The following is a 13,843-nucleotide window of genomic DNA, read 5'->3' as shown; positions in this document are numbered from 1 at the left end:
AATGCCTCGCCTGACTCAGGGGAGGAGGATCGAGGGGACACCGACCGCAGGGGAGGGCCGTGTGGCGAGATGGAGCGAGAAGAGGACTCAGACCGACGTTCCTGTCTGGACCTTTTGTGGCTCATCAAGGAGGGCTCGGGTGGTGGTTCCTGCGACCCGCTGGCCACTGCAGGGGTCTGCAGGGGTAACCGATCCAGCACAGACACCAGGGTTTGAGACACCCGTGTTAAATTGGCCACTGATTGTGACAGAGTGGAGGCCCAGCCTGGGATGGGGGTATCACTCTCGGGCGGACCAGCCGGGGGATCATGGGCGGTGGGAACAATCGAGTTGCTGCAGGACTGACATAGCGGAGAGGACTGACCTGAGGGAAGTTTGCTGTTACAGGACAAACATGCAAAGTACTTGACTAAGGCAGAAGATGAAGAAGTAGGGGGACGAGAGCGGCCCCCTTTAGAGGTTGACATTTTGAGAGGTCCCTGAAGAAGATGCCAGTGGGTTAGGGGACAGTGGGGCAGAGGGGGGTGTCAGTCTGCAGTGCAGCTACTCACGGACCAGGTCCTGGAAGATGTCCCACTTGTCGGTGGAGAACTCCTGCCCTGAGGTGCTGTATTCTGCGCAGATCGTGCTGTGCCCACAGAAGATGCGTGCGAGGGTGCGGGGTGCGCTGCGTGAGCTGCTGCTGCTGCAAAGCGGTGCGCACACCAGAAGAGTGTCCCTGGAGGAAAGGGGCGGAGCCAGACACAGAGGCGCCGGTGGGCAGGACACAGTATGTCGGGCGGGAAAAAGCCCGCCCGCAGAAGCGGAAGTGAAGGAGCGCGCAAACCGGAAGTAGATTAGGAGGCGGCGGAGAGGAGCCGTGGCGCCGGAAAGGTGCACCGGAATGGTGCGCCACAAGAAAAACAGGCGGTGCAGTAGCCTACCAGGCTGTGCCGCTTGAAGAGCGCTGCAGAGAAAACCCCCTGCAGCGCCAGAGCAGCACACCGCAGGAAGAAGCGGTGCGTCGGCCTGTCAGGGCCGCAGCGCCGGTGTGCCCCCTGAAAAACCGCGGCGCAGAGGCAGTGCGCCGCGGGGAGAAGAATCTGAAGGTCTGGCTGGACGGATGGAAACGCGGCGCCGGTAGGCAAACGGCGCGGCAGCCTATAGGGGCCCTGCGTCCGATAGAAGGCAGGTCATGGGAGAAGATCTGCAGCAATAAATCTGCAAACCCAGGTCATGCTGCGGGAATCCATGCAAACGACGACCAGGGATATGGGAGCCCCTAGTAAGACCCCCTGAAATATCTGGGATGGGATGGGAAATACTTACCTCAAACATCCCACGCCGGTACTAACCTTAAAAGGGGATGAGACGTACAGGGAGCTGATGGACGTCCTCGTCTCCACAGCCGACAGGCTCTGGTGGGCGAGTGGGTGAGGGACGGAGCCAGGACCGGACTTCTAAGCACGCTTGTGTGCTAGGCTCTTGGTCCTGGAGAAGGATCTATTAGGATACGGGGTGGCAGTACACGCCGTACGTACTCATAGTCCATAATGTGGGACTACAGGTGTGACTGCTCACCCTATATCCCTTCCGGAAACCTGAAAGAAAAACGACGCACATTGAGGTAGATAAGGGTCTAATGAAAGACCCGTGTTCACCTCCTACTGACACTAAGCTAAACTGAAAAGTATAATGCCAGTCGGTGGGGTGTACACTGCAGAGGAGAAGCTAACTTTTTTATTTGCATAGTGTCAGCCTCCTAGTGGCAGCAGCATACACCCATGGTTCCTGTGTCCCCCAATGAGAGGCGATAAAGAAAATCACATTCTATACAGAAGATCAGATCTGATTTTTTGTGTGCACCCATAGACTTGAATAGGCACGTCTCATCCAAAATACAGAAGAGACTTGAAAAATGATGCGATTTTTTTTTCTTGCACATGGACATTCGATCCATGATTGAATAACATGCTGTTTGTTTCATGGACAGCACTTGGACCAAAAATACAGCTGTGTGAGCATAGCCTTGCAATATACATGAAGACTAGTGATGAGCCATGGGGTGGTGCTGTGTCGCCTTACTTCCCACATCTCCCCCCCCCCCCTTCGTTTTCCAATATATATATTATTTTTTTTAAGAATTCTATCTTCCTTTTTTATTTTTAGAGTTCCATATTCATATGGTTTCCCACAAATGTTTCTTTCCCTCTTTTTCATTCTAATTTCTTTGTTGGAATTTTCAGACTAATTTCTCATTTGTCGATATGAAAATATTGGTTGTTTGTTGCAATATTGAGCAATCTGATTATATTTTTGTTCGAGTCCCCGCAGCTGCATGTCTGTCTGACAGCCGCAACACATGCATGCAGGGATTGTCTAAAACAAGCAGTACATGCACGTATTGCGGCTGTCGAACAGACATGCAGCTGCGGGGACTCGAACATAGTATTCAAGGACACCGAAGATACTGCATTAGCACCCGAGCATGCTCAGATAACACCTTATCCAAGCACATTCGCTCATCACTAATGAAGACACATTTCAGGATGTAGCAATTTACCGGTGAGAACAACCCAGCCTAAGAAGACGCTAGTCTGTCTGATGCACCTACATCAAATGAAACAAAAATTAAACTCACTCAAATTCTTGCTTTTTCTTGTTTTTCTTTTTCGCTTTACTTTTTTGCTCTTTGGAAGCTCCAGCGCCCTCTATCTCTGCAGCGAGGGCATCAATGTCAACATCATCCTTGCCGCTAAGGGAAAAAAAACAAAAAACTTCAGTATGAGATCAGAATGTAACTTCCTTTTAGAATATTGTTATGAAAAAATTAGGGCCGTTACAAGATATTAATGCAAAATTCATACAGTTGGCAAAATACTGTAAATATTCAGCAAACACAATACCACTTGTACAGACAACACTGCACTAAAAGACAAGACCAAGGATGGTGTAAGACGTATATTTCTCTGTCACCCAATTCTAGTTTTGGCTTCTAAATATCAGGCATGAAAAGCCGTGCTTCACAGACACTGATATTTGGGATCATGAGTGCAAGACAAGGCGAAAAATAAGGAAGAAAAATGATAACATTACATAATGACCAACATACAATACAAAAAAGGGGGATAAAATAATTAGCGAACAAATATATAAACATAAGTACCGTACTTCTCTGATCAATCAAGCAAAGTAAGCATTTTCTCCCACTGCCAGTCAGGAGGTGACAAAAAGCTGCGCTTATCTCGTTATATAGCAGTGCAGAAGGTTGCAAGTGATTGAGTCAGAAAGAGGGAACTTCCCAAACTCAGCAATAAAAGGGCTGTCCATGCAATCCATTAACTAGATATCAAAACCTTTTTTTTGTTAACTCTTTTTATTGAAAGATTCCACGGGATAAGAAAACATATAATATCACAGTGTAAGGTCAGAATGATCCATAAAGTCACCTTCCACAATACCATGTAAGTAACATTACAAGCTCAATAATGATAAACAAATAAAGAGAAGCGAACAAACAGAATGGAACATAGCATATTAAGACAATTTCCATTACAAAGCATTTGCACACTCAAATTAACAGGGTCTTTATCAGAATTATTATTATTATTACCTTATACTCGAGTACAAGCCGACCCGAGTATAAGCCGACCCCCTAATTTTGCCACAAAAAACTGGGAAAACTTAATGACTCGAGTATAAGCCTAGGGTGGGAAATGCAGCAGCTACCGGTAAATGTCAAAAGTAAAAATAGATACCAATAAAAGGAAAATTAATTGAGACATCAGTAGATTAAGTGTTTTTGAATATCCATATTGAATCAGGAGCCCCATATAATGCTCCATATAGTTCATGATGGGCCCCATAAGATGCTCCATATTAAAATATGCCCCATATAATGCTGCATAAAGGTTAATAATGGCCCCATAAGATGCTCATTTGCCCCATATAGTGCTGCACAAACGTTATGGCCCCATATAGTGCTGCAAACACGTTATGGCCCCATATAGTGCTGCACAAACGTTATGGCCCCATATAGTGCTGCACAAACGTTATGGCCCCATATAGTGCTGCACAAACGTTATGGCCCCATATAGTGCTGCACAAACATTATGGCCCCATATAGTGCTGCACAAACGTTATGGCCCCATATAGTGCTGCACAAACGTTATGGCCCCATATAGTGCTGCACAAACGTTATGGCCCCATATAGTGCTGCACAAACGTTATGGCCCCATATAGTGCTGCACAAACGTTATGGCCCCATATAGTGCTGCACAAACGTTATGGCCCCATATAGTGCTGCACAAACGTTATGGCCCCATATAGTGCTGCACAAACGTTATGGCCCCATAGATGCTCCATACAGACACTTGCCCCATTTGCTGTTGCTGCGATTAAAAAAAAAAAAAAAAAAAAAATCACATACTCACATCTCCGTCGCTCAGGCCCCTGGCACTTTCAATAGTCACCTGCTCCTTGTTCCAGCGCCACTCCATCTTCAGCACTGACGTTCAGGCAGAGAGTGCGCACTAACCACGTCACTGCGCCATCCGACCTGAGCGTCACTGCTGAAGACAGAGCAGCGCCCGGAACAAGGAGCAGGTGAATATCGCGCAGCGCAGCGCTCCCCTCCCCGTTATACTCATCTGCTCCTGTCGTTGTGCAGTCCCTGCTTCCCCGACGCCGCAACTTCATCCTGTACTGAGCAGTCACCTTTACCGCTCATTACAGTAATGAATATGTAGCTCCCCCTCTATGGGAGGTGGAGCCGCATATTCATTACTGTAATGAGCAGTACCATGTGACCGCTCAGTACAGGAAGAATTTTTGCTGCCGGCGCCGTGGAAGCCAGGGACCTCCGGGGACCGCGCCAGGAGTAGGCGAGTATAATTAGACAGCCCCAGCTCCCCCTCCCCTGCCGACCCCTGGTTATGACTCGAGTATAAGCCAAGAGGGGGACTTTCAGCCCAAAAAAGTGGGCTGAAAATCTCGGCTTATACTCAAGTACAGTGGGGCAAAAAAGTATTTAGTCAGTCAGCAATAGTGCAAGTTCCACCACTTAAAAAGATGAGGGGCGTCTGTAATTTACATCATAGGTAGACCTCAACTATGGGAGACAAACTGAGAAAAAAAAATCCAGAAAATCACATTGTCTGTTTTTTTAACAATTTATTTGCATATTATGGTGGAAAATAAGTATTTGGTCAGAAACAAAATTTCATCTCAATACTTTGTAATATATCCTTTGTTGGCAATGACAGAGGTCAAACGTTTTCTGTAAGTCTTCACAAGGTTGCCACACACTGTTGTTGGTATGTTGGCCCATTCCTCCATGCAGATCTCCTCTAGAGCAGTGATGATTTTGGCTTTTCGCTTGGCAACACGGACTTTCAACTCCCTCCAAAGGTTTTCTATAGGGTTGAGATCTGGAGACTGGCTAGGCCACTCCAGGACCTTGAAATGCTTCTTACGAAGCCACTCCTTCGTTGCCCTGGCGGTGTGCTTTGGATCATTGTCATGTTGAAAGACCCAGCCACCTTTCATCTTCAATGCCCTTGCTGATGGAAGGAGGTTTGCACTCAAAATCTCATGATACATGGCCCCATTCATTCTTTCATGTACCCGGATCAGTCGTCCTGGCCCCTTTGCAGAGAAACAGCCCCAAAGCATGATGTTTCCACCACCATGCTTTACAGTAGGTATGGGGTTTGATGGATGCAACTCAGTATTCTTTTTCCTCCAAACACGACAAGTTGTGTTTCTACTAAACAGTTCCAGTTTGGTTTCATCAGACCATAGGACATTCTCCCAAAACTCCTCTGGATCATCCAAATGCTCTCTAGCAAACTTCAGACGGGCCCGGACATGTACTGGCTTAAGCAGTGGGACACGTCTGGCACTGCAGGATCTGCGTCCATGGTGGCGTAGTGTGTTACTTATGGTAGGCCTTGTTACATTGGTCTCAGCTCTCTGCAGTTCATTCACTAGGTCCCCCCGCATGGTTCTGGGATTTTTGCTCACCGTTCTTGTGATCATTCTGACCCCACGGGGTGGGATTTTGCGTGGAGCCCCAGATCGAGGGAGATTATCAGTGGTCTTGTATGTCTTCCATTTTCTAATTATTGCTCCCACTGTTGATTTCTTCACTCCAAGCTGGTTGGCTATTGCAGATTCAGTCTTCCCAGCCTGGTGCAGGGCTACAATTTTGTTTCTGGTGTCCTTTGACAGCTCTTTGGTCTTCACCATAGTGGAGTTTGTAGTCAGACTGTTTGAGGGTGTGCACAGGTGTCTTTTTATACTGATAACAAGTTTAAACAGGTGCCATTACTACAGGTAATGAGTGGAGGAAAGAGGAGACTCTTAAAGAAGAAGTTACAGGTCTGTGAGAGCCAGAAATCTTGATTGTTTGTTTCTGACCAAATACTTATTTTCCACCATAATATGCAAATAAATTGTTAAAAAAACAGACAATGTGATTTTCTGGATTTTTTGTTCTCAGTTTGTCTCCCATAGTTGAGGTCTACCTATGATGTAAATTACAGACGCCTCTCATCTTTTTAAGTGGTGGAACTTGCACTATTGCTGACTGACTAAATACTTTTTTGCCCCACTGTATATACGGTATTTATTATCATACTAGATGGTGGCCCGATTCTAACACATCGGGTATTCTAGAATATGTATGCATGTATATAGCAGCCACATAGTATATAGCACAGGCCACGTAGTATACAGGAGCACTACGTGGCCTGTGGTATATACCATGTGGCTGCTATATACATACATACATATTGTAGAATATCCAATGCGTTAATATAGGCCAAGCAGTAAATAACACAGCCCATGTAGTATATAGCAGCCACGCAGTATATAGCAGCCACGCAGTATATAGCAGCCACGCAGTATATAGCACAGCCCACAGAGTATGTAACACTGGCCACGTATTATATAGCACAGCCCACATAGTATCTAACAGTGGCCACGTAGTATATAGCACGCAGTATAGAACACAGCCACGTAGTATATAACACTGCCCACGTAGTATATAGCAGCCATGTAGTATATAACGCAGCCCATGCAGTATAGAACACAGCCCACATAGTATCTAACAGTGGCCACGTAGTATATAGCACGCAGTATAGAACACAGCCACGTAGTATATAACACTGCCCACGTAGTATATAGCAGCCATGTAGTATATAACGCAGCCCATGCAGTATAGAACACAGCCCACATAGTATCTAACACTGGCCAGGTAGTATATAGCAGCCACACGGTATCTAACACAGCCCACGTAGTATTTAGCAGTGTGGGCACCATATCCCTGTTAAAAAAAAATAATTAAAATAAAAAAGTTATATACTCACCCGGCGGGATCCAGCAAACCTCTGGCGATGAACGCGCGGCTGCCGCCATCTTGCGTTCCCAGGATGAATTGCAAAATTACCCAGATCACTTAGCGGTCTCGCGAGACCGCTAAGTCTTCTGGGTAATTTCGCAATGCATCTCTGGGACCGGAAGCTGGCGGCAGTCGCGAGCGCATCGTCATACTACGGAAGGTGAGAATAGCAAGTTTTTTTGTTTGTTTTTTTATTTTTAACATTAGATCTTTTTACTATTGATGCTGCATAGGCAGCATCAATAGTAAAAACTTGGTCACACAGGGTTAATAGCGGCGGTAACGGAGTGAGTTACCCGTGGCATAACGCGGTCCGTTACTGCTGGCATTAACCCTGTGTGAGCGGTGAGTGGAGGGGAGTATGGAGCGGGCGCCAGGCACTGACTGCGGGGAGTAAGGAGCGTCCATTTTTCCGCCAAACTGTACCTGTCGCTGATTGGTCGTGGCTGTTTTGCTGCGACCAATCAGCGACTTTGATTTCCATGACAGACAGAGGCCGGACCAATGAATATCCATGACAGACAGACAGAAGGACAGACAAAAAGACGAAGTGACCCTTAGACAATTATTCTCATACATTTTTTATAGCGCCATTTATTCCATCGCACTTTACAGTGAAAAGTGGGCAAATATAGGCAAATACTATAAATATCAGCAAAAAACAAGGCACTTACAGGATCAGAACTCACCAATTCGGGTCATAAAAACACACTCCTTAAGTCTACATATACCATCACTTTCCATATACTGGAAGAATATACATCAGGGTTCGTGTCGTGAGCTAGATGAAGTCATTAGGAGATAGGCACATTAAGGGTGAATCATACCATCTCTCCCATATCTTATGGAATTTCTGGGGACATCCTCTATTTCTATATAATATATTCTCATATGGGATTATATCATTCACTATTTTTTTCCACTGGTTAATAGTAGGAGGCTTCCTCCCCATCCATCTTAATGCTTTGCCTTTCTGCCAATAGAACTTCCCGGAGAAGTATTCTATCATAATGCACCCACCCATTGTTCTTCATCCACAATTCCCAAGATACACAACTCTGGACTACAATCAATTGGTATCCCAATTATCCGTTCCAATGCAGTAATCACTTCACTCCGGTATCTATGTATTATCCCACAATTCCCGATAAGATGCCAGAAGTCCGCTCCCGATTCCCCACACCGATGACATTCATCAGTTACCAATCTGCTAAATCTATGTAGTCTACTCGGGTCAAGTAGGATTGGTGAAGTATATACAGTCATGGCCAAAAGTATTGACACCCCTGCAATTCTGTCAGATAATACTCATTTTCTTCCTGAAAATGATTGCAAACACAAATTATTTGGTATTATTATCTTCATTTAATTTGTCTTAAATGAAAAAACACAAAAAGAATTGTCCTAAAGCCAAATTGGATAAAATTCCACACCAAACATAAAAAGGGGGTGGACAAAAGTATTGGCACTGTTCAAAAAATCATGTGATGCTTCTCTAATTTGTGTAATTAACAGCACCTGTAACTTACCTGTGGCCCCTAACAGGTGTTGGTAATAACTAAATCACACTTGCAGCCAGTTGACATGGATTAAAGTTGACTCAACCTCTGTCATGTGTCCTTGTGTGTACCACATTGAGCATGGAGAAAAGAAAGAAGACCAAAGAACTGTCTGAGGACTTGAGAAACCAAATTGTAAGGAAGCATGAGCAATCTCAAGGCTACAAGTCCATCTCCAAAGACCTGAATGTTCCTGTGTCTACCGTGTGCAGTGTCATCAAGAAGTTTAAAGCCCATGACACTGTGGCTAACCTCCCTAGATGTGGACGGAAAAGAAAAATTGACAAGAGATTTCAACGCAAGATTGTGCGGATGTTGGATAAAGAACCTCGACTAACATCCAAACAAGTTCAAGCTGCCCTGCAGTCCGAGGGTACAACAGTGTCAACCTGTACTATCCGTCGGCATCTAAATGAAAAGGGACTGTATGGTAGGAGACCCAAGAAGACCCCATTTCTTACCCCGAGACATAAAAAAGCCAGGCTGGAGTTTGCCAAAACTTACCTAAAACGTTTTGGAAGAATGTTGTCTGGTCAGATGAGACAAAAGTAGAGCTTTTTGGGCAAAGGCATCAACATAGAGTTTACAGGAGAAAAAAAAGAGGCATTCAAAGAAAAGAACACGGTCTCTACAGTCAAACATGGTGGAGGTTCCCTGATGTTTTGGGGTTGCTTTGCTGCCTCTGGCACTGGACTGCTTGACCGTGTGCATGGCATTATGAAGTCCGAAGACTACCAACAAGTTTTGCAGCATAATGTAGGGCCCAGTGTGAGAAAGTTGGGTCTCCCTCAGAGGTCATGGGTCTTCCAGCAGGACAATCACCCAAAACACTTCAAAAAGCAACAGAAAATGGTTTGAGAGAAAGCACTGGAGATTTCTAAGGTGGCCAGCAATGAGTCAAGACCTGAATCCCATATAACAACTGTGGAGAGATCTAAAAATGGCAGTTTAGAGAAGGCACCCTTCAAATATCAGGGACCTGGAGCAGTTTGCCAAAGAAGAATGGTCTAAAATTCCAGCAGAGCATTGTAAGAAACTCATTGATGGTTACCGGAAGCGGTTGGTCGCAGTTATTTTGGCTAATAATGGTTGTGCAACCAAGTATTAGGCTGAGGGTGCCAATACTTTTGTCTGGCCCATTTTTGGAGTTTTGTTTGAAATGATCAATGTTTTGCTTTTTGCTTCATTCTCTTTTGTGTTTTTTCACTTAAGACAAATTAAATGAAGATAATAATAGCAAATAATTTGTGTTTGCAATCATTTTCAGGAAGAAAATGAGTATTATCTGACAGAATTGCAGGGGTGTCAATACTTTTGACCATGACTGTACAGTTGAATTAACTTGTTATTTGCAGCCGGCGACACCATCGCATGTGCCTCTAGGGCATCATTCCACTGATCATCAGTGATAGAGGGGATTAACTGCCGCCATTTACTCTCTACAGCAAGTTGAGTAGAAGCAATCCTGGAGTTTAGTAGAAAGGTACCGTATATAGGGAGGATATTATATTCGTGGTCCTTGAGTTAGCACTCCTATCAATGGATATCTGTATACTCGCATCCTAGGAAATGGAAATTGGTGGGTTATGGCATGTCTCATTTGCAAATACCTATAAAAAAAAACCCTATGAGGGGTCAGATATGCAAACATTAGATGCGTTACACTCAAAAAAGGTATCTAAACCTCGGCCATAAAAAAAAAGGTCAGCTACTCAAAAAGAAGAAACTTTAAATAATATAAAATTCAAGGCAGAAGTGCATTAGGCTATGGGGCACGGATTCATCAAGATCGGCATTTGCACGTCAGTCTTGATCCAGGATCCAAAATAAATTTGATGCATCATTCAACAGCTTTGCCAACTCCTGCTGTAACAGACAACTTTTGTTTTGGCGTAAACTGTGAAGAGTTTGTCGGCCACGCTCACTTATCCACAGGACGCTTCCCTTGGCTAGCTCAATGACTATACTCTGGTTCTACGGACTTCAAAGTCACTGTCACAGCTTCAGATAACCCATTAGGACACACATGCACCATCACACCAGCAATACTCTTAAACAACGTCAAGTTTTACATTGATCTCTGCCTATCAAACATTACAACATAGCGCTGACAACATTGTAAGTAACATCTGTATAACCGACTAGCCGTTGGCCAGCAGGTATTGTACATATTGTGTTTGCTCAATGGTGACGAGTGGCTCGGTCTCAACTTCCCGATGCATCGTCAGGAGTCACTAAACTTGTTCACACATGATTTCATTGCATCTACTAAAGGGAATCTGTCATCACTTTTATGGCATAGCAGCTAAAAATATTGCCTTATTAAGTGTGTGCAATACATTCCCTACATCATTATAGAACCCCCTGACTCCCCTTGTATACTCACAAAAACGTGTTTTTATGTCCCGCACTGTATGGCAATTTCTCAGTCCGGACCGACTGGTTTCTGGTCTCTACATCACACCCATCGGCTGTTGGTTGCCGTCCTACTTCATAGGTAACACCTTGTCCTATGCGAAAACGCACGCATGCTCAGAAATATAGCCTTGTGCGTTGGCGCAATACGCTTTGCCCAACTGCGGGCAAAGCCGAAAAACAGAAGTGTGCATGCGCTGGCAAACATAGTTCCGGTACATAAGCTCATGGCTATATTTCTGAGCAGGCGAGAGTTGTCGCACGGGAATGCATAGCAGACGCTCAATAAGGTTGTATTTTTAGCTGCTATGCCATAAAAGTGGTGACCGATTCCCTTTAAGCTTTCTAGCTTACTGTAAAAAGGGGCAGTGTACAAAAACCTGCAAAAATATAAAATGAGGGCTTGCAGAGTATAATATTACAACTATGCACACAAATTACTATCCATATCACTGTGAAGGAACAAATTAAGAAAGATTCTCCATTTTGTGCTTTGACTCCATTTTCTTGTTGGTTAAAGATACATTCTGTTATTTAATTAGGTAAAAGGTTATAGCTGCCATGAAGTAATTTTATCTGGTTTTTCATAAGTCTGTTATTCAACTAGGCTATGGTTCATAATTGGTATAAAGACCTTGAGTGTTCTAACTCGAGCCAGGGAGGGGACTCGGGGGTGTATTGCTATACAAGACTGAGGCACCTGTTAGTATGTCTTTTTTATGCCAAGAAGACATGACCATATCTGTAGTTTCCATTTTTTTTGTATCCTCATGGATTAAGTTTTTCCTGCATTCTTATAGGTTAAGAACTGTGAGCGTGTTCTTATGCTGATTGGTTGAAGTATAATTTCTATGACTATGAAGAGTGATACACAATAAACGGGGGCCCAGAGATCTGCTCGATCCCCCATACAGAGGCACACGTCTGTCTGGTCATTTTCAGTTGCCGGCAACGCCCTGTAGATTAATTTGGAAATCACTGAGTCAACCGTGAAGGATCAATTTAGATCCTCCCTCAACATCACCAGGTACACCTGTGCACACAACAGTCACTTAACCAATAGGAAGTGAATGGATTCAACATCAAGTTTAATTAACCTCTTAGTGACCGGGCCAAATTTCTGAAATTTGACCAATGTCCCTTTATGTAGTAATAACTCTGGAATGCTTCAACATATCCCAGTGATTTTGAGACTGTTTTTTGTGATATATTTTTTGTGATATTACACTTTATGTTAATGGTAAATTTATGTCTATGTTTTGTGCTTATTTATAAAAAAAAATCAGAAATTTGACAAAAATGTAAAAAAAAATTTGCAATTTTGAAACTTTGAATGATCCAGATAGTCATAACACAGAAAAACATTAATAAATAACATTTACCACGTTTGCCTTACATCAGCACCATTTCTAAAATGTTATTTTATTTTGCTAGCCTTTTAGGAGGTTTAAAAATGCAGCAGTAATTTTTCATTTTTTCAAAGAAATTTACAAAACTTTTTTTTTTTTTTTGGAAGGACCTATTCAGGTTTGAAGTGACTTTGAGGGTCCTATATATTAGGAAATGCCCAAAGGTGATACCATTTTAAAAACAGCACCCCCTGACCTATTGAAAACCTCTGTCACAGTTTAGTAACCCTTCAAGTGATGTTAAAGAATGAATGCAAAGTGGCATGACAGGAATGAAAAAATGTATTTCTACCACTTAAATGTTGCCGACTTCTAAACAGGCCGCTGTAGTCGGCAGAGTAAAGTCGAAAATTGGCTGTGACTGGTCATGGCAAACATCAGGACCACACGATCATGATCTCAGAGTGCCGACGGGAGCCCCCACACTGTTAACCATTTATATGTTGTAGTCATTATTGACAACAGCAGCATCTAAGGGGTTAAACATATGTACGGTGCCAACACTGATCGTGGCTAATGCAGCAAGTTGTCAGCTATAGTGGATAGCCAACAGCAGCTGGATTGTCACCTGTATGGGGATGCTAGTCTCTTATATCTCAGGTCAGTAAAAAGATGTATTGGCGGTCATTAAGGGGTTAAAATGCCACACTGCAATAAACACTGTGTCTGAGATAGCCTCAGAATAAGGGCTCCTTCTCACTAGCGAGAAATAAGTCCGATTCTCGCAGGTTAAAACCCTGCTATGGCGCCAGCACTCCAGAGCGGAGCGTGCAGCTCAATGTATTGCTGTGTGGCTGCATGCTCTGCCCTGGAGTGCCGGCGCCATAGCAGGGTTTTAACCTGCGAGACTCGGACGTATTTATCGCAAGTGAGACGGAGCCCTAAGCCAACTAATGGGTGGTATAATGGAGCACCAGATGTACCATCCAGCATAAGTTAGTGTAATATACTTGGCTCACTTAAAAGGAACCTGTCACCCCCAAAATCGAAGACCGTGAGCTAAGCCCAGCTGCATCAGGGGCTTATCTACAGCATTCTGTAGATGCTGTAGATAAGCCCATGATGTTTCCTGGAAGATG

At 44.1% G+C, this 13,843-nt stretch overlaps 1 protein-coding gene across 1 annotated transcript in view; it reads right to left on the bottom strand.

Annotated features, from left to right (window-relative positions):
* Positions 1–13,843, bottom strand: part of EIF5B (eukaryotic translation initiation factor 5B) — a 92,450-nt gene that overhangs the window by 63,131 nt on the left and 15,476 nt on the right. Inside the window, exon 2 of the mRNA XM_069757523.1 lies at positions 2,621–2,734. Coding sequence (XP_069613624.1) covers positions 2,621–2,734 — 114 coding nt within the window. The remainder of the gene's footprint in view (positions 1–2,620; positions 2,735–13,843) is intronic.

This window comes from Ranitomeya imitator, chromosome 3 (assembly GCF_032444005.1).
Source record: "Ranitomeya imitator isolate aRanImi1 chromosome 3, aRanImi1.pri, whole genome shotgun sequence".
Taxonomy (NCBI): Eukaryota; Metazoa; Chordata; class Amphibia; order Anura; family Dendrobatidae; genus Ranitomeya; species Ranitomeya imitator.
This window is presented reverse-complemented; position numbering and strand designations above follow the sequence as displayed.